We start from the raw sequence: 26950 nt of genomic DNA on the forward strand, positions 1-26950 counted from the left end.
CTCAGAAGTGTTAAGAATTGGTGGGCTGAGACTGTTTTGTTTGAGCGCAGAGACGAAGCTAGGTTTGAGAGCATGACTGCGCGGTCATTGGGCAGGAATGCCCTTGCCACTGTGGTGTCTAAATCTGCTCCGATGAAAGTGAGGAGATGAGATGGAATTAAGTGGGATTTTTGGTAGTTTATGAGAAAACCCAAGGAGTGTAGGAGATTGATAATGAGCTTGAGAGCGTTGAGAGCTCCTTGCTTGGATTGGCTCTTGATAAGCCAGTCTTCCAGATAAGGAAAAACATGTATGCTTTTCTTGCGTAGATGGGCTGCAGCCACTTCCAGGCACTTTGTATATATACGAGATGCCGAGGCAAGTCCGAAAGACAATACCCGGTACTGAAAGTGTTGATGGGCAACTAGGAAACGCAGGTACTTGCGATGAGGTGGGAATATTGGAATGTGAGAGTAAGCGTCTTGAAGATCCAGAGAACAGAGCCAATCTCCTGTTTGTAGAAGGGGAAGCATGGTGCCCAAGGACACCATCCTGAATTTTTCTTTTCGTAGAAATTTGTTGAGATTGCAGAGGTCTAAGATGGGCAGAGGCCTCCTGTTTTCTTTGGAATGAGAAAATAGCGGGAGTAGAATCATCTGCCCTGCTAAGGTCTGGGAACTGGTTCTATGGTCCTGGCACTCAGTAGGGTGGACAATTCTGATTGTAGAAGAGTTGTGTGATCTTTGTGCACCCATAATAGATTGGGTGGTGAATCCTGGAGTACCGTGAGAAAGTTTAGACGGTATCCCTGGGTTATGATGGAAATAACCCATTGGTCTGTGGTGATGTTGAGCCAATTGGTTATGAAATGATAAATTCGACCTCCCACCGGCAAATTTGGTTTTGGATTTGTGGAGGGGCTGCTGTTGTTATGCTCAGGCTTGTGGACCCTTGGCCGACAAGAGGATGGTATACCTTTCGGAGGGTCTGTAGGTTCTCTTGTCAGGTGGCGAGGCAGAACAGGAGGCGGGACCAGCTGACCCTTGGCACTGGAGGCTGAGACGAATACGGAGGCGATGCAGAGACGAGATGAGGCGCTGAGTCTTCACCACTGGTGGTCAGCGGTCCCCCCGAGAGGAGCCCGTAGGGACCCGACCGCTGGGGCTTAGGTGGACCTAGGGAGGTCAGAGCAATGGTGCAAAGGCCAACTGGAGCTTCGCCCTGGAAGCTCGCGGTCCCCCCAGGAGGAGCCCGTAGGGACCCGGGCCGCTGGGCCCTTGGAGACGGAGTCCTGGAGGAGTCCTAGGTCGAGTGCCAGAGGGTCGTCGCTCACCAGTCCAAGGTCGTGCACCAGAGAATCGCCGCTATCAATCCGAGGTCAGGAACCAGAAACACCAACACGTAACAGGAGCAAGAAGCAGGACCTCACTGAGGCAAGCAGACTCAAACAACACTCGCAAGAGACGTTGCCAAGTCAAGGAATGAGCAGAGGATGCCTCCCTATATACTTCCTCTGCTCTGATCATTGGAAGCAGGTGAGTCTAGTTAAAGGGACCAGGTCCCTTTAAATGCAAATGAGTTGACGGCAGCCATCTTGGATTTCCCGGTGGAGGAGAGACGCCGCTGAGGGAAGCAGGAGGCTTCCCCTGCAGCGGGCAGCACGGGCCCAAGTCGGAGCCCTCCCCCGGGGCTTTCATGGCCTGAGACTCAGGTAGGGGAACGCGGTCGTGGGGCGCCAGGGCCGCGGAGCACAACAGCTGTTCTCTGGGAATACTTCAAAATCCAGATGCTTGGCCTGTTTGTGGAGGAAGCGGAGGTCTGGATGCTTTAGGCTGCCGAGTATGACCTCTTTGAGATGGTCTAGTTGTACGTCCACGAGATGCAGGTGGATAATATCTGCATGGGCGATAAAATGGCTTTTTAGGGTCTTTACTGGTTGAATGTCTGGCAGAAGAAGGGATTTCTGGAGGTTACAGGTACTTTTATTATTAAAATTTCTTATAGTCTGCTTATGTTGAACCAGTCATACTAAGTAGATATCATAAAAGACACACACATTAATACATCAAAAACAAACTGCTGGCTATGAAAAAATGTGCTTACATATGCATAGGAAAATATTTCCCTATTTTGTTTTTAATTAAAATAGCAGTACCTGGCATGATCCCAAATAGAGCCCATGCTGCTAACCCCCATGTTTAAGTACTGGCTTTCCCCAAATTTACCTGGTTAATAATTATTTATGGACTTTTCATCCAGGAACTTGTTCATATTTTTTTTAAATTCAGATACACAAACTTCATTTACCACATCCTCTGGCAGTGATTTTGAAAGCTAATTGTGCATTCAGTGAGAACAATAGTTTCTCAGATTTGTTTTAAATGTGCTTAATAACTTCATACTGTCCCCTAGGGTATTTTTTTTTTTTTAAAGAGTAAACCGATTTGCATTTACCCTCCTCTTTCTACCTTACTCCTGATTTTATAGACTTCTATCATATTCCACCTCAGTCATTTATTTTCCTAGCAGTAGAGCCCTAACATCTTTAGCCTTTTCTCAGAGGGGAACCATTCTATGCCTTTAATCATTTTGGTTACCCATCTCTGTACCTTTTCCAGTTCAGCTATATCTTTTTTGAGATGTGGTGACCAGAATTGTATGCAGTATCCTCGTTGCAGTCTCATCCTGGAGTGATACAGAGTAGTTATGACATTTTCTGTGTTTTATTCTCCATTCCTTTCCTAATAATTCCTAACATTGGTTGCTTTTTTTTTTTTTTTTTGACTGCTGTCATTCACTGAGCCAAGGATTTCAAACTATTGCTGACTGTACCTAGATTCTTTTCCTGGGTTGTAACTCCTAGTAATGGAACCTAACATCATGTAACTACAGTTTGGATAACTTTTCCCTAGGTGCATCACTTTGCACTTGTTCAAATTAAATTTCATTTACCATTTGGATGTGCAGTCTTCCAAGGTTCTCTTTCAGTTTCTCACAAACAGAATAACTGTGTGTTATCTGCAAATGTGCTCACCTAACCTCCAGATAATTTATAAAGATTAAAAAGCACTGGTCCAGATACAGATCTTACTCCACTGTTTACTTTCCTCCATTGACAATACTGACCATTTGGTTTCTTGGCTGCTAGTGCTACAGAGGATGGGTAGCTCAACCCCCACACAATATATTTTCCCACGTAGTAAGAAAAAAACAAAACTCATCTGGATGTGAAATAACCCAACTTGGCAATAATAAGCATAATTCGAATCTCTTTTTAAATATGAGCGATCGCATTCCAACGGTCCAAGCATAAAACTCCGTTTAGACTAGTTCGCCCTTCCCACGTAACGTCATCTACTCCCAACCTTCACTTTTAGACGGTGAATGCCTAGAGGCGTTCCTTTAACGGTTAGGGTCAAATGCTTCTAAGCGCCTGATTGGCGAGTTCAATTGCTTCCCAGCCAATCTTGTGAAAGCATAGACGTCTGTTTGGGAAGAGTTTGTGTGGAGCCGCGGCGGCTGTGGGAGTGTCCCAGTGCCTGCCGAAGTGAGCGGATGGTACAGAAAGTGCTTGCGGATTCAATTATGAGCGTGAATACCGTTGCTACCGCTGTTAGTAAAGGTGAGTGGTAGACAGGGCTTTGAGACTTGCTGTTCCTTTTGATAACTTGTTTACTAAAGCGGAGCTAGTTTGTGATAGGACAGCGCGAGCCATGCTTTACTTTTTCTGTTTGAATTCTAGGGCAGGGGGAGTCGTTCTGTGCGGTCAGTAGTCGCAGAGCTCTTGCTGGGGTTCCTCCTTTGAAACATGCGATTCTCCCCACCCCAATGCATTAATAATAGTTATCGTATGCAACAGGTTGAGAGTTAGCAAAACTAAACCTGACTCTCCTGTGGGCGGGGTTTGATAAGCATTGTAGAATTTTAACTTATTCAAGTACAATAAGGTCCTGCTTTCTAAAAAGAAAAAAAAACAGCTTAAGTGGTTACCTAAGGCGTTTGGAGGTAAAATTGTTTTGCCTAAAGTCTCGAGGGACGTCAGTGGGAGAAGCAGGATTTGAACCCTGGTTTTCAATTCGTTACTCTGATCATTGGGCCAATATTCTTTCCCACATACTCTTTATCTAGGTAGACTTCCTGTACATGGATGCATTCTGAATACTTGTTTAGGAGGAGGTTAATAATTTGAAACTGTATTGCCTGTTTTGTCTAAACCGGATTGCAATAACTTTTATTAGCTGGGCTGCCTCCTCTGCGATAGATGGCTTTTTAATATGTTTCTGGCATTTGGCCTTCCTTAGAGCAGCGCAGATATTGTGTTAACCAATTTCAGTTAGATTCGTTAACTAAGCCCAGATTCCTTTATTCTTAATGAACTGTTTGTGTTTAAATAGTTTGGATTTGCCTGTATCCCTTGCTGTTGGACTTGGGGATGGAACCCTTGTCCTGGAACAGCCCAGGGATTGCCCCAGGGTGGAGCACTGAGGGAGACAGAGGCAGTGTCTAGCTTCACCACTAGAAGGCAGAGGTTTCCCGTCCCTTGTCCCCCCCCCCCCCCCCCCCCCCCGGAGCCCATAGGAACGGGGCCACTTGGACTTAGGTGGGCCTCGCAGGGTCTCCAATAGAATGGAAGTCCAATGTGCCCACAGGAACTGGGGGAGCACTGTAGGGTTTGAGACAGAAGTCAGGAGGCAGCAGAGAGAACCAGAACAGGGATGGTGAAGACAAGGCAAGGAACAGAGCCATGTACTAAGACTTGGTCAGGTAAGCAAGGCCAAGTCCAGGTATCATTCCGAGGAGTAGTCAAAGCAAGGGTCAAGAGCCAGAGGTCCAGTGGTCTAGAACAAGCTGAGGTCTTTGGCTGGCTGGCAGGTCAGGGACAAGCTGAGGGCGCTGGCTGGCTGGCTTGGCAGGTCAGGGACAAGCTGAGGTCGCTGGCTGGCTGGCTTGGCAGGTCAGGGACAAGCTGAGGGCGCTGGCTGGCTGGCTTGGCAGGTCAGGGACAAGCTGAGGGCGCTGGCTGGCTGGCTTGGCAGGTCAGGGACAAGCTGAGGGCGCTGGCTGGCTGGCTTGGCAGGTCAGGGACAAGCTGAGGGCGCTGGCTGGCTGGCTTGGCAGGTCAGGGACAAGCTGAGGGCGCGGGCTGGCTGGCTTGGCAGGTCAGGGACAAGCTGAGGGCGCTGGCTGGCTGGCTTGGCAGGTCAGGGACAAGCTGAGGGCGCTGGCTGGCTGGCTGGTCAGGGACAAGCTGAGGGCGCTGGCTGGCTGGCTGGCTGGTCAGGGACAAGCTGAGGGCGCTGGCTGGCTGGCTGGCTGGTCAGGGACAAGCTGAGGTCGCTGGCTGGCTGGCTGGTCAGGGACAAGATGAGGTCTTTGGCAAAAAGCAGAACAGATGAACAAGCAGGACTAGGAATCAGGAACAACAGGAACAGAACTGGCTACCCATCCAATATAGAATTCTCTTCAAGGCTCTCACCATCATCCACAAATCCTTCTACCAGCAATCCACACTCCAACTCGCCATCCCTCTCGAACTACATACTTCCGCAAGGCCGATCAGAACCGCCTACAAAGGTTCGCTCAAGGCCGCCCCCCCCCCCCCAATCCTCGGTCCGCAACTCTTTTCACAAGCGAGCACTTTCGACAGCAGGTCCGCTCCATTGGAACTAGCTTCCCCCAGATATACGCCAGGAACAATACCATCTCTCCTTCAGAAAGAAACTGAAAACCTGGCTGTTCACACAAGCTTACCATTGAAGGAACCTCTATCATCCAACATTGACTCTCACCCTTCGACTTCTTCCCTAATCCCCCCCCCCTCCCTGCAAACCGCCCCATGTCTCCTCCTCCCACAGGACATATTATGTTAATAATCGCCTAGGATAAATCTGTTTATGTCTCGCTACTCTATGGTTTTTCGTTGATTATTTTAACACTCTCCAGTTGTTGTTGTTTAAAATCTTTCCTGTCTTCCATCTCCCATGTTTTTGCTCCCTGTTTAGTGTAACTTTACCTTCTACTTAATTGTTAAGTGGTTTTCCCCTGTTCTATTGTAAACCGGTACGATAAGACCTCGTCTTGAGTATCGGTATAGCAAAAGAATTTAAATAAATAAATAAACTGGAACGAAAGGACCCCTGGAAGCAAGCAGGAACACGCAGTGACAAATCTCAGGAACAAGATGACCCGATTGCCAAGACAAGGAAGTGAAGGCAATCACTTCCCCATATCGGGTTCAATCAGGGCGTGCCGCGGAACTAGGCCCCGCCCTGGTTCCTACTTCAGCGTGGCTGGTCCGTGTGCGCGCCTGGGGGCGTGGTTAGGCAGGCTGATGGCGCGAGGCCTGGCGTGTCGCAGAAGGCCTGGTGGTCATTACTGCGGGACGCCGTGGCCTCGCTGGGCTAGCTAGGGCCGCGAGGGAGGCAGCGCTGGAACTTGGCCCGGAGGTGAGCAGTTCCGTGTGCGGGACGTCCGCGGGCGGGGCACGTAACACTTGCTCACCTTTATGTACCCAATTAAAGCTGGTTTCTGCTATGCTACTTATCAGAATCCTCGTAAGTATCAAACCTGAAATATATAAGCTATAAATTTATAGTACATTCTTGCAATGATCTTGGGGTTCCTTTTTAAGTAAAAAGGAGTCTTGAGAATAAGAAGACAAGGAATATAGAGGGCATTTTTGAAACTTTCTTCTTGTTGATGGATTAAGTTCTTTACCTCTTGGAGTAAAAAGAAATATACAGAGAAGAGGGCAGAAGAGAAGTATGGGCTGCCTTCTCAGTCTAATTTACTCCCTGGTACAATTCCCCCCCCCCCCCACCCCGTTTCTCTGGCTTTTCTTTCACCACTTTGTAGCTATGGATCCTCTGTACTTTTAACCCATGTTCTTTTGAACTCTGTTTTTACTTGCACTGAGAGTCTGTTCAAGGTATCCACTTCCATTTCTGTGAAAAAAAAAAAGTATTCTGATGTTACTTCTGGGTGTGTGCCCTTGGAGGCTCATGCCATGAACTTTTATTCTAAATCTTTCCACTTGAAAAGTCTTGGTTCTTGTGCATTATTTATACTTTTTGACAGGCAATTATTGACCTATTATCTGATGTCCAAATAACCATTTTAATGATGGATGTCCAAAGGTCAGATAATCAAAATAGTCCAGATACATGACCTTGCAGTTGGTCACTAGGGCTGCATCCCTCTGATAAATGAGGTGCCTTATTTGGACCTCTGAGACTGCAGCCATCCAGCACCCTGCCTAAACCTTTCATTGCCTTATAATACCATGCCTTCTAGGTAACAACCAGACATTGGACATTCCAATTATTGGACCCAATTCCAGTCCCAAAGGCAGGGGTGGCCGACTCCTGTCCTCAAGAATCGCAAACCAGCCTGGTTTTCAGGATATCCGCAACGAATATGCAGGAGAGGTTTGCATACACTGCCTCCATTATATGCAAATATCTCATGCATATTCATTGTGGGTATCCTGAAAACCAGGCCTGTTTGTGGATCTTGAGGACCAGAGTTGGTCACCTTGGCCCAATGGGGTCAAATATTAGGTCAATGACTGTATTAAGTCTTTATATCATCTCAATTCCTGACTCCTGTCTGTCTTCCTAGCATAGTATACATGTTTGGGTCCCAAGACTTATCTCATAGGACTCTTCATGCATATCATGTACCATGTTAGTAGCTCTTGCCTGGACCATTGTCCATGGCCTCCAGAATTGGATACCTTATTCCTGGCGAGATTAATGACCTAACTCTCTACATAGATGCATTGTTCCCCTCCCACTGTTTATGCCTTTCCCAATGGCCCCTAACATTCCTCTGGCTTTGGCACTGTCTTGCTACTGTTGCTTTCTTTGGGATCATTTGATATATTCATACACTGGTCTTTCTCCTGCTTGATGAAAATCATTTTTATTCCCCATTTCATATTGCTGTCTTGGAGTTCTGCACCCCAAATGCATGATCACACTTTTTTTGCATTGAAACTTAGCTACCAGTTTCCTAACTACTTCTCATTCTGCCAACTTCCTAAGAGGTGTCTGTACTATTGCAGATCCTGAAAAGCTAATGGCAGGAGAGAAAACTGTGTGCACTTTGGTGAGATCTCACCAGTTCTGGAGGCTGTATCTCCTGAGAAGCTACAGTAACTCAGAGGGCTAAAAAAAAAATTGTGTAGAGCTTTTGGTACAGGCTCTGACATGAAACAAGGACCTACAGACCTGGAAAAATCAGGGCTGAGACACAATGAGAGATGCTGACAGGGCTGGTGAATCATGCTGGACACCATCTGCCAGTGACTATTTTGAAAACTTTGATCTGTTGGGAATGGGGTTGGGGGGGGGGGTAAGTTTTTAGTCTGGGGTGGTAGTCTTCAGGCTATTTTGGGACTTGTCAGCTTGGAGAACTTATTGTGCCTTTTAGGTGGTGGTTGTTGGAGGTGGAGTCGCAAGAGGCTTGTTTTTCAGACTAGGTAGACTAAAGTCAAAATGGCTTTGACAAGGCTGCATCTCAGTCTTACTAGCTTCACATATTGGACACTGAAGCCTGATGTACCTTCTTACCTTGTTAGTTAATAAATACATGGGCCCATAACTGTATGCAAACACAGTTCATTTCAGTGAGTGCATTGTTGACAATTTTAAGAGGTTTGTACGTTCCATGATTGAATATTTGTGTGATACAGTCCACTCTTTTTTATGTAATGTATACACTTTATGGACTTTTTTTGTTTCTTGTCTTAACAGCTAATTTTATTCTTTTACTTTGTGTAGTTTTAGCTGTTACTATTTTATGAATATTGGATTTTGCTTTAATTTTTTGTAAACCGATGTGAAGGCTTGTCTGATGTATCGGTATATAAAACCTAATAAACCATTAAACCATTGTCTAATTAGTGCTGGAAAATGCCCTGGAATTATATTGCCTGGGTACCTAAAATTCAGAAAAGCAAAACATTTCATGAAATTGGAAAGCCTTTGAAGATATGAGAATCTAGAAAAGAAAATGCAGAAAGAGTAAATGCCCACATATGTGATGGGGGAAGGAAAACATCAGAGGCTGAATAGGCACTAGAGAATTGGGATTACATAAGATTCACAACATGTATGTTATCAAGGTGTAGTTTTGAAGCAATTTGTAGATTTTCTTGAGGACAATGAAATTTTGAATCTTCATCAATTTGGTTTTCGGAGGAATATGAGTTCTGAATTATTGCTTGTATCCATGATCGATACTATTAAACGTGGGATGGATGGTGGTCAACAATTTCTCCTAGTTTCTCTTGATATATCGTCTGCATTCGATACGGTCGACTACGATATATTGTTTCGTCTTCGTGAGTGTGGAGTCTCTGGGACTGTTTTTAGCTTGGTTTAATGATTATTTGAGTAATTATTTTCAATTCTTAAAATTTAATCAACATACTTGTTTGCAACCACTGGTCTCTGGAGTCCCGCAAGGGTCGGCATTGTCAGCAATGCTGTTCAATCTTTATCTTGCTCCTATTGCAAAATTAACTACCATCACGGATGGCTTTAAGATATATGCTGATGATATTCAGTTCTTTATTAAAATTCAAACATCATGGCAAAAAACTTTGGACCACCTTCATCTCTGCATGACTTCAATCAAGAAATGGTTGCATCAAAATAAATTATCCCTTAATACCAACAAAACTGAATTTCTCTTAATTCATTGTTCTCATTCTGTTTCTTCAAATAATATTCTGTCTTTTTTTAAAACCATACTTTTTCTCTGAATAAGCCTGTTAGGAGTCTGGGAGTTCTTCTAGCTGAAACTCTTTCATTTAAGCCTCAAATTAAAACAATTGTTAAAACAGGATTCTTTAAACTTCGTCTAATCTCCAGTTTACGGTATTTACTGTTTTCAAATGATTTCCATTCAGTGATTCGTGCCATACTGTTTCCTCATTTGGATTACTAGAACGGTCTTTTGAAAGGTTTACCAAAAGTTCAGCTTTATCCGCTTCAGTTACTGCTTAATGCAGCCGCTCGGTTATTGTCAAACTCCAAACGGAATGATCATATTTCTCCTGTTTTTGCCATTCTCAATTGGTTACCTGTTTCTGAACATATTAATTATAAGATAGCCATGACAATCTTTAAACTCTTGAGCCCTGATTTTCCAACTTGGGCTAATGGCTCTGCTTCGTATTTATAAACCTACATGAAGCTTAAGATCTTCTCAAAACTGTTTAATCGAGGTACCATCTGTCCGTTTAGCACATCTATCTACTACCAGAGAGACATCCTTTTCGGTAGCTGCCCCAGCAGTTTGGAATCTCCTTCCTTTTGAGCTCCGTGCCATTGATGATGATAAAAAAAAATTCAGACGTTCGTTGAAAGACTTCTTGCTCCATCGTGCTTATATCTGTTAACCATATTCAGCTGCCTTAATCTAATTACTCCTTTTAGAAGTCTGTGATTATGGCTTATAGAGTAAGTGCAACACTGATTGTGGATATTGACATGTTTTCAACAATTGCTTATATGTTTGAATATGGGCAATGTTTTGTTGACACTGTTCAATGTTCTCCATTTTCTATATGAAATTCATGTTATGTTTTGTTTTATGTTTCTCAGTTATTTTATATATGTTTATTGTAAATCGCCTTGACCATTTGTGAAAGGTAATTAATACATTTTAATAAAAATGAAAAGTATTGTAGTTAAAACATGTATATGTTTATTATAACTCATTCTTTAAAAATAGGGGAAAAAAGCAAAACGTGAAAAGGAGCAAAACACAAAATCCAAACAATAAGCAAATAGTTACAACAAAAAAGCTAATCAAGGACAAACTTTACCCTGGCTTCTAAACTATTTGCCTAGCAGCTAAGTTTCTTCAAAATGTATTTGCACCCCTGTATCTAATATTGTACCAGGAAAAAAGTGGATAGACTAGATCAAGCCTTACAGTTCGTATCTGCTGTCAGCTTTTCTTTCTGTTGCAAGACTGTGCTAACATCACTGTGATTCCCTTTGAAATATGAACTCAGCAAAATATTCTTAAAAGTAAGGGTGTGGATATAATTTTAAAACACGCATTGGTAGCAGTGATTTTGTTTTCAATCCATAACAAATTACAGAAATACATTCTTAACCTTTTTTTTTTCCTTCTCAGAGCAGAAACTGGAGAAAATTGTACATCCTTCAAAAACCTTTACTAACTTGCGTCTACAGAAGAATTCAACAGAAAAAAGGTTGGGTATAACTTCTCTATGCTTATCCCTCAATCCCACTCATCTCCAAGAACCATACAGAAGTGTATAGTGGATGTTACCAACCTCATTCTAGTTGCTCAGGTGTACCACGTTTGTCTGGGACATGCCAGTCTTGTGCATCTCTCCGTCAAACTGCCCATTCCCCTTTGCCACAATGCAGATCTACTGTCCGAGGCACCCTGCTTCACCCAATGCACTCCTCACTGCATCTCACAGTGTGGAGGTTGAAAGGATAGTAATAAATTATCTGCGCTTGCCTTCGAAGGTTCAAGAGGTGCTGCTATCATTCTGGAAATCTTCCATCAGGTGTAACTATCTGGGCAAATGGCTGCGATAAGCTGCTTGGTGCGTCAAGGGCAAAGATCCTTCTCCTGCTCACCAGAGCACCTGTTGGAATATCTCCACTCCCTTTATCAGGCGGGACTGGCGACTGCTTCAGTGAGGGTTCATGTCAGTGCAATTGCTGCCTACCATCATCCTCTCATTAGCCTACTGGTATCCACTGATCTCCCGCTTCATGAAGGGCATTCTGTGACTGAGGCCACCCATGCACAAATGACCGGTCCTGTAGGATCTCAACCTAATTCTGGAACAGCTAACACTTCCACCCTTTGAGCTTCTGGAGGCCACTCACATGAGAGATCTCTCTTGGCAGGTTCTGTTTTTAGTTGCCCTGATCTCTGCAAGAAGAGTCAGAGTTCCAGGCTCTGGTTCACTACTCACCATACCTCAAATTTCATCATGACAAGGTGACCTTACGGATACACCTTTCGTTCTTGCCCAAGGTGGTCTGTTTTCCACATAAACCAAACAATCACTCTGCCAACCTTCTTCCCAAAGCTTCCTCTCTCCCTCGTTTTTGTATGGCTCCACACACTGGACTGCAAACAAGCCTTGGCCTACTATAAACATAGAATGCACTCGGAGCCTAGAGCCTCTCAGCTGTTTGTTTCCTTCAACTCAATTGTTCTGGATCTACCGGTCTCTAAAAGAACTCAGAGTACTGTTACAGTAAAAGATCAGAGACTCTGCCCAGTTTACCAAAGGCATATCAAGTAAGAGCAATGCACAGATAGGCTACTGATGCTGCCAGATTTCCAATCATGGACATATGCAAAGCTGTCACATGGTTCTTGTTCCACACTTTCACTTCCCATTATTGTCTTGACCAACGAGTAGCTGCTGCTGTGGTGGTCAGGTCCATTCTCCAGTCAGGAACACAGGAAGGAGACTGTCCGCAGCTCTGGACTCAGGTCAAATGCTGATGTCTCGCTCATCCTTGAACTGTGCCATCTTCCGGCAAGGACCCATCTTGTTGCACTTACGACCTTCAGCTGGGGGCTCACAGCATGGCTAATTCAGCCTGCTTATCTGCAGGGAGAAAGCAAGTTTGCTTACCGTAAATGGTGTTTTCCATAGATAGCAGGATGAATTAGCCATCCTGACCCGCCCACCTCCCCGGACAGTCTCCATATCACGTTTCGCAGACACGCTTTGGAATAGACTGAGAAGATGGTGCCGCTCGGGAAAGGACATGCAGCCATCCACAGAGCAAAGCTCTGTCAGCTTGGTCAAGCTCTGGCCAGCCGTCCCGGAAGAACATTCTCAGATGGCATGGCTAATTCATCCTGTTATCTATGGAAATCACAGTTTACGGTAAGCCAACTTGCTTTTTTCAGAAGCCTTATCTGTTCATGGAAAGGGGAAATAGAGACTAAGCCATATGCATAAATTCAATACATGGCTCAAAACTTGGGGTAAGGATCAAAGCTTTGAATATATTGGAGGCTGGTGCAATTTATGAAACAGAAAAGGACTGTATGTCAAAGATGGCGTACATCTGTTTGGCAGGAAAAAGGATACTAAAGGATAAATTCAAATCCTATGCCATAAGGCATTTAAACTAGATGGGGGTGGCAGAAGGACATTGGAATGTCACCCCCCCAAAAGCAAAAAGAAAAACAAAGGAAATGAGTGAAAAGGATGTCAGCTGAATAAGGCAAAAAAGTCAGATAAGCAGTAAACTGAAGAAGAGACATTGGAAAGCTTTGAGCACAAATGTTCATCATCCGGGCACTAAAATCCCAGACCTGCAAGCCCTAATGTTGGAAGCAGACTAGGACATTGTTGCTGTTTTGGAGACATGGTTCATGGAATCTCACGATTGGGATACAGCCATACTGGGCTATAACTTGTTGAGGAAGGACAGATGACAGAAAAGGGAGAAGAGTAGCTCTTTGTCAAAAATAATATCCAAGCAACTGAACTTCAAAGAATAGGGGTTAGAGAAGAAGCATTTTGGGCTGTCCTTAAAAAAAAATAAATAAAAAAAATAAATAAAATGGAGCTTCCATTTTTACTGGCATGGTTTATAGATCTCCGACTCAAATGGCAGAACTAGACAGAGCTGGTAGGAAACATCCCAAAGGTTGGAAGGAAAGGAGAGGTGTTGAAGGAGATTTTAATCTGCCAGCTGTAGACTGGAGGATCCTTTCTGCGTAATCTAACAGACGTAGAGAGTTAGTGGATGCCCTGCAAACAAATGGTTATGGAACCCATGAGGGAGGGAGTTACACTTGATTTAGTGCTCACAAACGGGGATAGTGTCTCAAATGTCCAAGGGGGGGGACCACCTCAGCACCAGTGATCATCAAATGGTATGGTCTGATATCACAAATAGGGTACAGAGAAATCACACAAAGACCTGAGTTTTGAACTTGAAAAATACGGACTATGGGGAAATTCCTGGAGGTGGAACTTGAAGAAAATGGAAGAAGTGGAGCAAATGTGGGACAAACTTTAAAAGAAGCAATTTCAAAGGCAACTAAGCTATATGTTAGAAAAGAAAACAAAAGCAGGAGAAATAAACCTATCTAGCTTTCAAAGTAGTTGGCTGATTATATTTCTTGAATGCTGTTCTTTTTATTATAAAGGATCCCAGAAAGAGAAACAGAGGGAAAATATCTGGGTAAACTGAGAGAGATGAAGAAAGTAATCAGGAAAGCAAAAAGTCAGGCAGAAGAAAGGATTGCCCAAGAGGTGACAAAACATTTTTCAGATACATCAGAGAGAGGTCCAATGTAGTATAGTGAAACTGAAAGGTGAGAAGGGTCAATGTGTGGCAGGAGACAAAGAAAAGGTGGAGATATTAAACAAATACTTCAGTTCGGTGTTCACTAAGGAAGATCCTGGAGAAGGACAGTCGCTAGTTAAGGCTGTGGATGAGGGTGGAGTAGACGAAACCCCATTTACAGAAGAGAATGTATGGGGAGAGCTAGGAAAACTTAAAGTGGACAAAGCCATGGGGCCTGATGATACTGCGGGAGCTCAGAGATGTGCTGGTGAGTACGCTCAGTGACCTGTTCGATAGATCCCTGGAAATGGGAGTGGTGCTGAGAGACTGGAGAAGAGCAACTTACTCCAGCATCTTGAGACAGCTGTATCTGTGTTCTTTTTGATTTAAAGCAGGGCAGAGTTGTTCTGCCAAAGTTGCATTCAGAAGTTGAGAGCTCAAAGTTCAAGCGCTGAGACCACACTGTTGGGCTAATAGTCCTTATCTCCAGCTCCTGACTTGATGGCGGCGACATTGGAGGTTGTTTCCTGGTGAGGGTGTATATGCGGTCTCTTCAGCGCGCATTACTTTCCAGAGGAAGTCCACGGTTGCATGACTATGCGATGAGGCTTCACTTACCATTGGCAGTGAGCATCCAATTGCAATGGTTGCAGGCGAATCATCTTAGGAAGGGAGTTTCTTTGGAGACACTGGTTTGGTTAGTACTCACGACAGATGCGAGCCTCCTGGGTTGGGGGGGGGGCTCCCTGTCAGGAGTTACTGGTGCAAGGTCACAGGACTGCCGAGGAACGGCAATAGAATATCAATCAGTTGCAAGCACAGGTAGCATGACTGGTGTGCTTGCAGTTCACTGAGCGTCTGGAGGCTCGGGCAGTCAGGACAATGTCGTATGATGCGACAACTGTGGCCTACATCAAACACCAGGGTGCAACCAAAAGCCAACAAGAGTCAGAGTTAAATGAGCACAAGGTATGAGCACAGCAACATCTGCTAGACATATCTGCCTCTCATATTGCCAGAAAGAACAGTGTAAGGGACGACTTTCTCAGCAGGAAGAGCCTGGACCCAGGAGAGTGGGAGTTAGCAGTCAAAGCTTTTCAGCTGATAGTGGAGAGTTGGGGACACCCGTACCTAGACTTGCTGGTGACTTCCGGCAATGCGAAAATTTTGTGGTTCAATTGCAAACGAGATCTGAAGGCTCTGGGCATCAATGCTCTCAATCAGGTGTGGCCACGCGGCAGGATGTTGTATGACTTCCTGCCCTGGCCTCTGTTAGGCAGGATCATTCAGAAGATTGCAAGTCAGGACGACACTATACTTTTGGTGGCCCCGGAGGCCGTGGTATGCCGATCTGCAGAGACTAGCCGCTTTGGAAGGATCTATTGCAGTGCGGATCCATTCTACAGAAAGATCTGGGTTGATTTTGTCTTGCGGTTTAGCCCTTGAGAGGGCTCGGTTGTTGAAGTGTGATTATTCTACTGCAGTGATTTCCACTTTATTTCAGGCCAGGAAGTTTCTATATCTCTGGCTTACATTAGTTTGAAAGGTTTTCAAGGCCTGGTGTGAGGAGCAAGGTTCTTGACCTTTCAAAGTGGAAATCAGCAAGGCATTTGCTATGTGCTACATGTTACGCATTTGTGTCCATTGGCTTTTTTCCTAAGGCAACAGAGTGTTGGAAAAGTGTAGTAGTGCTTCCTCTGTTTCCATGAAAGGTGTGTTTTAACAATCTGAGTATGCTGTTACCCTGTAATGGTAGAAAGAGGGGTTTGTAAAGACTGCAGCACATAAGATTTTGTACCTTCTACTGTTGGTGGTGATAACCCTGTAATCTTTTTCACTTTTAATGTGTATAAGTACTCGTGTGTTCTCCTTTGGAGCCATCATGAATGCAATTGATATTGTGTAGAGAAATGTGAGTAGATATTTGGCTTCTTGGCCTTAAATTGTGCCAGTATCCCATATCTGGCATGTTTAGTGTAGTTTCCATAGTTTCACCGGAGCATCTTGATGTAATCTAAATTACCCTCTTAGATGCCACTTGCCCTAACAAAGCTAAGAGGCAGATCTCTTCTGGTCTCTTAACTATGTATTTCAGATAGAAGTATGCACTTCCATTAAACCACATAAGATATATATTTTAGATTCAACTGAAATGTCCTGTTTGTCCACAATCAAACATAACACAAGATGACGGGGGAAACCTGACAAGTCGATCAGTTGATGAATTCTTTAAAGACGCTGCTCTGGCTATGATACTCTACTAAACCCAGGCATTTTGCTCTCACTTGTTGAGATTAACCACTAACAATTTAGTGCACAGCCGTGGTACTCCGTGCAGATGGCTTGCATGTAAACCTCCAGATTAGGAGAGATCCAATTAAGATTTTCTGACATCTCTCTGGAGCTCACACATGACTTACAGGCCTGCTTGTTAACAGAACTCCCAACACATGTCCTCTTGTTCCAAATGGAGAACACACTCAAAACTGAACTCCATTTTTAAAATATAAATAAATAAAACAAACACAAGCTAATTCTTCAGGACATATTTAAACCACATGGAATATAACATTGTTGTAAATAACTGTGGGTTACACTTGCATATCTTAAGGATAATGAAGCTTTTTTTTTTCTTTTTTTTATTATTGCTGCTTGTTGCTCCATTGCACTAGATTGAGGATTAATAGCTTGCTGGTAATTCTGCCCTGGCTGGCATACTTTAATATTTACAATCATATGGCAGTGCTTTCCCGATACCAAAAGGGATTTTGTGCATTTTATTTGAAGTAAATGCTTTAAACTTAACTTGTATGCTTCTTCGTTTAAAGGCATAATTGGAAAAAGAGAGAAAATAAACTCAATTTAAATGTCATGAAACCTTTAACCCAGGATATGGTAAGTTACCACAGTTTGCCCTCTAATTTTTTTTTGTTTTTTTGCTGTACCTATGCTCTGAGTTTGTGTGGGGTTATTTTATTTATTTTTTTTAAATTGTGCTTAATTGCTACACTCTGTAATAAAAGTCTAAAAATAGACCCAGTGATGGTAGGTCTAGTGCACTTTCTGGTTTTAAAAATAAACTGAGCTAGTGTAAATAAAAGATGCTTTCTACTATCTCTTAATGTTGCTTTGTGTTACCACCTTTATGAATAATATTGCTGAGTTCTTACTAATTGGATCTTCCTTTCTCTGAGGATAAGCAGGATGGCAGTCCTCGCGCATGGGTGACATCGGAGGAAGCCCAGCCTGGAAAACTTATGTCAAAGTTTCTAGAACTTTGAGCCTCTATTGAGCATGTTCACACATGCTATATACCACACGTCCATGCGGGGTCCCCTTAAGAACATAAGAAATTGGCATACCAGGTCAGACCAAGGGTCTATCAAGGCCAGCTGTTTCCAACAGTGGCCAATCCAGGCTGCAAGTACTTGGCAAGTACCCAAACACTAAGTAGATCACATGCTACTGATGCCAGTAATAGCAGTAGCTATTTTCTAAGGCAACTTGATTAATAGCAGTTAATGGACTTCTCCAAGAACTTATCCAAACCTTTTTTAAACCCAGCTTCACTAACTGCACTAACCACATCCTCTGGCAACAAATTTCAGAGCTTAATTGAGCGTTGAGTGAAAAAATTTTCTCTGATTAGTTTTAAATGTGCTATTTGCTAACTTCATGGAATGCCCCCTAGTCCTTCTGTTATCCAAGAGTCAATAACCGATTCGCATTTACCCGTTCCAGACCTTTCATGATTTTAAAGACCTCTATTGTATCCCCCCTCAGCCGTCTCTTCTCCAAGCTGAACAGCCCTAACCTCTTTCGCCTTTCCTTATGGGGAGCTGTTCCATCCCCTTTATCATTTTGGTCGCCCTTCTCTATACCTTCTCTATCACAACAATATCTTTTTTTGAGATGCGGCGACCAGAATTGTACACAGTACTCAAGGTGCGGTCTCGCCATGGAGTGATACATCATGGAGAGGCATTGACATTTTCTGTTTTAGTCACCATTCCCTTACTAATAATTTCTAACATTGTTTGCTTTTTTGACTGCCACAGCACACTGAGCTGTCTATTTTAATGTATTATCCACTATGACGTCCAGATCTCTTTCCTGGGTGGTAGTCTCTTCTTTTCCACGGAGCCTCATGTCTTGCAGTCGGGTGAACCTCAGAGTTTTTGTACTGGTTTTCCAGTACTTTTTTCGTATTTTCCTCACACGGTCAACATGGGGTCTTTACAGTTATCACGTTAGTGTCCTAGTTAGGTTTCTCGGCATTTTGGGTTAAGTTTTCTTTTGTTGTCGATCCCCTAGGGTGGCGGTGCACTCTGCTATTGATGGCCATCATCATCTATTTCAATCTCACGCCCCTTTTCTTTAGTGACATGTCATCTGCTTTTGGATTTTAAGCGATGCCCCAGGTATACGTGGATCATTTGTCATGGTCCCAGTGATAGATGCATCCTCTGCCTTGGGGCATCACACGACGTATGGGGTTGCAGCAAGTGTGCCAGAATGACCCTAAAGGGACGTAAGATCCAGCTAGGTAAGATGGAGCACTACTTCAGCTGGAGAAGACTCATCTGTCGGCAGCAAGGGACCTCATAGCTGCATTGATAGGAACCCAAGCATCGGCGAGGTCATCAGCTGAGAGAGGGAGGCTGGAGACCGACCATCATCGGGCTTCTCCAGGTAGATCATGTCTGTTTTTTCATGTGACCTTGGTATCGGGGGGGAAAGACCGATCTGAGCATCGAGGGATCTAGGATGCACCAGCTTCTGCTATGATGTCCCTGAAGTAAACCCATGGCAAAGAGAACCAGTTCTCCATTGATGGCAGGGTTGTGCCATGGTCTCCATCGATCCCGATGCCAGCCATCAATCCTCCTTTTGGTTCTGAGGAGGATCTGGTTACACTTCCTCTGGCCCAGCCTGTTCTGGCATCAGTGATGATAGAGGAAGAATTGGAGAGGTGTGTGCAGCTGGCCATGGAAAAGGCGATGCTCAGCCTCTGTGTCAGTGCTCCGGCATCATCACTCCTCAAACAGCTGCTGAAATTTCTACACACGTTTATCGGCGAGTTACCGACCCAGCCAGTGACTGTTTCTGGAGCAGCATTGATGTCCTGCAGGGGCACCGGTGCTGCCACCAGCTGATCCACTAGTCATCTCTGATTCCTCAGAGGAGGAAGCCCCCTAATACTGGATATAGCACTGGAGCCTGAGCCAAAGTGACCAGTTTCACTGGTACCTGCACCGCTGGTCGTGGCAGAGTGCCTGGGCCCTATTACCGGACAGTGGCAGCGGAGACAAGGGCACCTGTGACCCCTAGGAGAATTACTCTTCTGTGGTTTCTGATGATGCTATGGATGAGGTATCCTTGGAACATTCTCCTCCAGATGGTCGAAGGGAGTCCTCACTGGAGGACCTCTTCTTCACAGGCTTTGTTCGGGTGATGGCAGAGGCCACCCTAATTCAATTGATGTCTGAAGAGGATACAGGGCACAAAATGCTAAGTATTCTCTAGTACGTGGAGCCTCGCAAGGAAATCGTGGCAGTCCAGTACATGAGATCCTTGTGAAACACTGTCACAGTGCCTTCTATGAACAGGAAGGCAGAAGCAATTTATCGCGTCCAAAAGATTCTTTGATTTGACAAACATCAGCTACCCCACCAACAGGTGGTGGTCTAATCTGCCCTTAAAAAGGCCAAACGCTCTTGGACCCATTTTTTTGGCACCCACAGGGAAGGATCTCGGAGCGATGAATGCTCTTTGGAGGAAGGTGTTTCAGGGTGCCCTGCTTATTGCCTGCATAGTAGCCTACCAGCTCTGCATGAGCCAATACATGCGGGACATTGCTGAGCAACTGCCGCAGCAGCAGCAAGACACCTTCTGTTCACTGGTGCATGAGGGTATGGAATGTGGAAAACATGGAGTCCATTCCACCTACAATGTTTTCAAAACGGCATTGAAGGTCTCTGCAGCAGGAATTGGTGCCCACAGATTCGCATGGCTTTAGGCTCGAGATCTTAGACCAGAGGTGCAGTAATGACTTGCTGACATGCCGAGAGAGAATCTCTTTGGAGATAGGTTAAAGGCTGAGGTGTCCCTAATTGGGACCCCCATGCAATCCTTCAGCTCTCCACTGGCAAACAGGACCCGTCCAAAGAGGTACTACCCCTCCGCCTCCTCATTTGCCTCGGCAACACCAGGGCTCTCGTGGCCTTTCCAGGCAGCAGAGAACTCTGAAGCCCCAACCAGTGCCTCTGTCAACTCTAGGGATGGGGTTTTGACTAGATTGCGGGTAATGTAACTAAGTCGCCAGTACCCAGAGCAATGGACCTGCCAATCTGGGGAAGGCTTTGGTTCTTTGAACCGGTGGCCCAGTATAACCTTAGACTAGTGGGTTCTTTCCATCATTCGCAAAGGGTACAAACTAAATCTATTGGATACCCTGCCAAATTGCTCCCAGAGTCCATTCTAAGGCCCAGTAGCACATCAGGGAGTACTAGTAGTTGAACTCTTCTCCCTAATAATGGCCAGAGCAGTCAAACCCCCCCACCCTCCCCCAGGGCAAAGAGGGCAGGGACTTTATTTTGGTATCGGGAAGTACTGTGAGTAAACAAGGGGAAGCCGAAACATCAAAGACCTAAGGTCCTTGAACAAGTTCATCAAAAAAGAAAAGTTCAACATGGTTTCCTGGGTACCCTGATCCCTGTCCCCTCCCTTTTTTTTTTTTTTTTTTTGAGAAAAGGGGACTAGCTATACTCCCTGGATCTAAAAGACACTTACATCAAGATCTTCCCCAGCCACCAGAAGTCTCAGATTCATGGTGAGAAAGCAGCACTTTAGTGTTCTGTCATTTGGACTTGCATCCGCCCTCACATATTCACGAAACTCCTAGTGGTGGTAGCGGCTTATCTTCACAGATGGGAAGTTAGTTTTCACGTATCTCAACAATTGGCTGATCAAGAGCACCTCTCAGGCAAGGGCTGAAGAGTCCATGTACTTGACCATCTGGGTGCTGGAGAGACTTGGATTCGTTGTCAACTTATCCCAAATCCCATCTCAGCCTGTCACCACAATTGGACTTTATTGAAGCCCTGCTAGACATGGCTCAGGCCAAGACCTTCCTGCCCCGTCAACGGGCCATCAACCTAATGGCTGTCGCGGCAGGGATTCAACAGAACCAACAAGCATCAGCTTAGCACGTGTTGAGGCCGTTGAACCATATGACCACGGCAGTACATGCCACTCCCTTGGCATGTTTACACATGTGAAAGGCCCAATGGACCTTGAGGTCACAGTAGTGGCAAGCCACTCAGGACCTCCAGAGTCACATCTGAGTCACTCCATTTCTCCTAAACTTTGTCCTGTTGGCAGGAAACTTCAAATATGGAAAGGGGGGGGTGTTCTTTCCAACACCTTTTGCCCAAATTATCCGGACCATGAATGAGGCCATCCTGCGCTGGGGTGCTCTGGAAAGAAATACGACGAGTGAGATAATCAAATTTGCAGATGACACAAAATTGTTCAGAGTAGTTAAATCACAAGCAGATTGTGATAAATTGCAGGAAGACCTTGTGAGACTGGAAAATTGGGCATCCAAATGGCAGATGAAATTTAATGTGGATAAGTGCAAGGTGATGCATATAGGGAAAAATAACCCATGCTATAATTACACGATGTTGGGTTCCATATTAGGTGCTACAACCCAAGAAAGAGATCTAGGTGTCATAGAGGATAACACATTGAAATCGTCGGTTCAGTGTGCTGTGGCAGTCAAAAAAGCAAACAGAATGTTGGGAATTATTAGAAAAGGAATGATGAATAAAACGGAAAATGTCATAATGCCTCTGTATCGCTCCATGGTGAGACTGCACCTTGAATACTGTGTACAATTCTGGTCGCCGCATCTCAAAAAAGATATAATTGCGATGGAGAAGGTACAGAGAAGGGCTACCAAAATAAGGGGAATGGAACAACTCCCCTATGAGGAAAGACTAAAGAGGTTAGGACTTTTCAGCTTGGAGAAGAGACGACTGAGGGGGGATATGATAGAGGTGTTTAAAATCATGAGAGGTCTAGAACGGGTAGATGTGAATCGGTTATTTACTCTTTCGGATAGTAGAAAGACAAGGGGACACTCCATGAAGTTAGCATGGGGCACATTTAAAACTAATCGGAGAAAGTTCTTTTTTACTCAACGCACAATTAAACTCTGGAATTTGTTGCCAGAGAATGTGGTTCGTGCAGTTAGTATAGCTGTGTTTAAAAAAGGATTGGATAAGTTCTTGGAGGAGAAGTCCATTACCTGCTATTAAGTTCACTTAGAGAATAGCCACTGCCATTAGCAATGGTTACATGGAATAGACTTAGTTTTTGGGTACTTGCCAGGTTCTTATGGCCTGGATTGGCCACTGTTGGAAACAGGATGCTGGGCTTGATGGACCCTTGGTCTGACCCAGTATGGCATTTTCTTATGTTCTTAGTAGATGGACTCAGCACCGAGGCTTAAGGTTGGCCAAAGAATGTCTCTGTCAAATCAATTTCCTGGAGCTCCGAGCAAGCAGGTACGTGCTGTGGGCTTTCAGAGATAGGCTGGCCAACAAAATTGTTCAGATACTACACTGCCACTTGGTTGTCTGTGTGTATGTCAACAAACAGGGAGGTACGAGATCGTATCTCTTGTGTCAGGAAGTGATCCAGATCTGGTCTTGGGCCCTTTCCCACAGGATGGTGCTCAGGACCGTGTGCCTGACCAGAACGGAAAATATACTTGCAGACAGATTGAGTCGTGCCTTCAGATCCCTTGATTAGTCTCTAGAACAAAGGCAAATTGGGTTTTCCACCTCTGGGGAAGCCTTAGCTCTCCCTGTACAGTATACGCAGCAAATCAGACTCTAATGCCTTCATCCACCATTGGGGTGAGGGTCTCCTGTATACATATCCTCCAGCTCCACTGGTAGTAAGACTCTCTCTTGAAGCTTTGTGAGGACAGACTACGATTTTCATAGCCCCTTATTGGCTGAGACAGATCTGGTTTCCACGCCTCACCCAGCGTCTAGGTTGGTTACACTATCCTAGCCTCCATGCTCTGTCGCTCACAACCTGGATGTTGAGAGGTTGATACTCCACCACTCTATCTCTCAGAAGATATCTCAAGTCATGGTGACTTCCACTAGAAAGTCCTACGGTCTGAAGTAGAGGTTTTTTGTGTGGTATGAGTTGAATGCCCTAGATCCTTTCTTCTGCTCCATACAAAAACTGCTTGACTACCTTCAATACCTATCGGAAATTGGCTTGAAGACCAACTCCCTTATAGTTCAATTAAATGCAGTTAGTGCATACCACCGTGGTGTAGATGGTACAGACATCTCTACAGTCTATAGTTGTACATTTCATATGGGACATGCTTCAGTTGAAGCCTCCCTTAAGGCCTCTTGCTGGGTCTTGGAACATCAACATGGTGTTAGCACAACTGGTGAAAGATGCTTTTAATCCACTGTGCTCCTGTGACATGAAGTACCTGACCTTGGAAGGTCCTATTTTTTTTATGGCGGTCACTTTAGCATGCAGGATCAGCGAGCTCCAGGCCTTAGTGACTTAACCCACACACAGTGTAAGGTGGATATTTTTTTCCCCCCCATGACAGGGCGGTCTTATGTATACACCGTAAGTTCCTGCCCAAAGTAGTGTTGGACTTCAATCTTAACCAGTCCATCATCTGGCCAACATTCTTTCTCAGGCCCCCAAATTGTACCAAGGTGAACAAGCCCTGCACAGTTTGGACTGCAAAAAAGCCTTAGCCTTCTATTTGGAATGGACAGTAGCCCATAGATAGTCCACCCAACATTTGTTTCTTTTAATAGGAATAAGTTGGGTATCGCCGTTGGCAAGCAGACACTTTCTAATTGGCTATCAGACTGCATCTCCTTCTGTTATGCCCAGGTAGGACTGCGTCTTAGGGGTCATGTCAAGGCTCACTCTGTTCGAGCCATGGCCCACTTGCAAACAGTTCTCATGGAGATCTGCATAGCTGCGACATGGCGTTTTCTCCACAAATTAACATCGCATTATTTGCATAGAGATGATGGGCATGACAGCAGGTTTGGCCAATCTTTCAGAATTTGTTTGAGGTGTAGAACCCAACTGTGTTCCTGCTTAGGGCCCGTTGGTTTTTGTTCAGGCTGCCCCTCCCCTTGTTGCCAACAAAACTAATTGTGGTTGTGCCCATTGGCACTTATTTTGATATTTTGTTGGTTCCCTATTATCTTGGGAGGGTGCCTGTAGCTAGGGATTCACCCATGTGTGAGGACTGCCATCCTGCTTGTCCTCTGAGAAAGCAGTTGCTTACATATAAGTGTTCTCTGAGGACAGCAGGATGTCAGTCCTAATGAAACCTGCCCACCATGCCGTGGAGTTAGATTTCCACTACATGGATTTTCTTCTGTATCTTATTTTGAATTCTGTGATGTAAGACTGAAGGGACCCCAAGTGGACATGTATATAGCAGAGCCAGCAAGCATCAGCTTGTGTGAACATGCTCAGTCAAAGGTCTAGAAACTTTTGACACAAGTTTTCCATGCCTGACTCTATCCGATGTCACTCATGTGTGAGGACTTGACACCCTCCTTTCCTTTGAGTACACCTATTTACAGGTAAGCAACTCTGCTTTATTGGGCTCTGTGAGTTGCCCTTAAGGTATTCACTCAGTGAGGAGCTGTATGACTATTAAAGTAAAATATCTGAAACTAGCTACAAGTTTTGTTACTTTGAAGTTCATGCATACATTTATACTTTTCCATTACCACAGCTATTTAAAATGTTGATTTAGCATTTTTATCTTTTTTAGAGAGGTGTGTTCTATCTTTAATCAGAAGATATAATTTTTTTTTGTTTTAAAGATTTCTTCCTAAAGTATTCCATTAATTTGGATAATGGTTTGATTCTAGGAAGACAAGGAAAATGTTAGAAAGAGATCTGCCTGGAATAGGTGTAGCAATACAGCTCCAGCTGTGCGTACCAAGTCTGTCCTATCCACCAATTTGACCACATCTTCTGAAACAAATGGAGATCCTATGAACTCTGCTTTGAAAGGTAAAACTGAACCTGCTGCATTTGAAAGAAGAACTCAGCGTGTTTCTCTCAGCCAGACTTTCCTCCAAAAGAAATTCCTAAATGAGAAACAGCTGATCACAGAGAAGCAGAATTCAAATGTCAACTTGTCAAAGAAACCTGTACTTGGAGTATATCGAGGAAAAATTATTCAGTCCAAGGTAAATTCCTTCCGAAATACTTCAGCTGGGGTTGTAAAAGGTCCTCTGGAGAATAAGCCACTTGTGACCACAGCTTCAAAACCAGAAACAAAAACTCAGGCTATCGAAGTCAAACCTAAAGGTTCTGTTCCTCCCAAGAGTGGTTATGCTCCAAGACCTAGCAGCAGTTATTCAACCTTCTCAAGAAGTACAGAAAAGCAAGGTGTGCGCACTACATCTCTTGGCATTATGGGCCAAAGACAGCCTGAGAGAAACGGATCTACAAAATCAGTTCCTTCTCACAGCATTAGAAGTGTTGTACCTGGAGCAAAGGGAGTAGAAATTGGATCCAAAAGATTAGGAGTTTCAGCAAAGACTATTCCAACCACCTCGCATGTTAAATTGACCCAGGATCCTAAAACTGCTGCAAGTACTAAAAACCAAAGACCCAAAGAGTCTGCGGAAGAACGAAGGTATGGGCTTATGCTAGTGTGTTAAATATAGATATATATTTCTTTTATTATTATTTTTTATACACGCACAGGGTGGCTCATGGAAAACTAGCCCAGCTCAAATACCAGTGCCACACAGGCAGGCTGCTTTTCCATGGACCACCCTGTATGTATATGTGTGTGTGTGATATTTTGGCTTCCTTCTTCAAAGAGGCTTTAATTCTCAGTTTGGCAAGAGTCCAGACAGTTTTATATTGTCCATGGGTAAGGCTAATTCTAAGCTAGTGTGAAGCCGGAGTGAATCTGCCAGAGTGGGCCTTCCCTGGAGGTTGAAGAGTACTGGAGGAAAGGGGTGGGGAAGGCCTCTGCATCTGGATCTGCTCCTAAGAAGGTCTCCTTTCTGTGTGCAGGCTGCTGCAACTTTGGGTCTACCTGCGCATAGAAAGAGGTGATGTGGAGTAGATAAACAGGATCACATCTATTCACCTTGCTCTAAAGATGAACCTGCCCATGGAATTTGGTGGCATTGCTTTAACCCTTTATACCCTGTATGTACCCGGATCAGTCCAGACAGCTGGGTTTTGCCTCCCTTCCAGCAGATGGAGACAGAGAAAAACTTAGAGAGCCCTCTCTTAACCAGGTGTGCCACCTGATGTTCCTCAGTATTTCTCTGTCTCCAGCAGATGAAGGTGGTGCAAAACCGGTGGTTCTGACCTAAGCTTACAAAAAGAAGAGATAGGAACAGATGTCCTAAGGATGCAGTGGCCTCCCGGGGAGTAGTAAGGTCCTGGTGGGACCATCCTCCCTGGTCGCAGGCAAGGAATGAGCAGGGGTTGGGAACCCTCTCCTTTGCTCCTTAGGGTATAAGGGGATGATAACTGGTGGTCCAGTTCTCTCCCTCCTCCCTCCTTCCCCCCCCTTCACAGCCTCTGCC

At 44.6% G+C, this 26950-nt stretch overlaps 1 protein-coding gene across 3 annotated transcripts in view; it reads left to right on the plus strand.

Annotated features, from left to right (window-relative positions):
• The first annotated feature begins 3400 nt into the window (after window positions 1–3400).
• The window catches only part of CKAP2 (cytoskeleton associated protein 2), an 83680-nt gene continuing 60130 nt past the window's right edge, over window positions 3401–26950 (plus strand). Inside the window, exons 1-4 of one of the 3 annotated variants that reach the window (XM_029602783.1) lie at window positions 3401–3601; window positions 11134–11212; window positions 17135–17201; window positions 25262–26037. In XM_029602783.1, coding sequence (XP_029458643.1) covers window positions 3535–3601; window positions 11134–11212; window positions 17135–17201; window positions 25262–26037 — 989 coding nt within the window. In that variant the 5' untranslated portion in view covers window positions 3401–3534. Of the gene's footprint in view, window positions 3602–4679; window positions 4744–11133; window positions 11213–17134; window positions 17202–25261; window positions 26038–26950 lie in introns of those variants that run through there. The other 2 variants (XM_029602785.1, XM_029602784.1) reach the window with 2 other exon arrangements.

The sequence above is a fragment of the Rhinatrema bivittatum genome, chromosome 5 (assembly GCF_901001135.1).
Source record: "Rhinatrema bivittatum chromosome 5, aRhiBiv1.1, whole genome shotgun sequence".
NCBI classification, from domain to species: Eukaryota; Metazoa; Chordata; class Amphibia; order Gymnophiona; family Rhinatrematidae; genus Rhinatrema; species Rhinatrema bivittatum.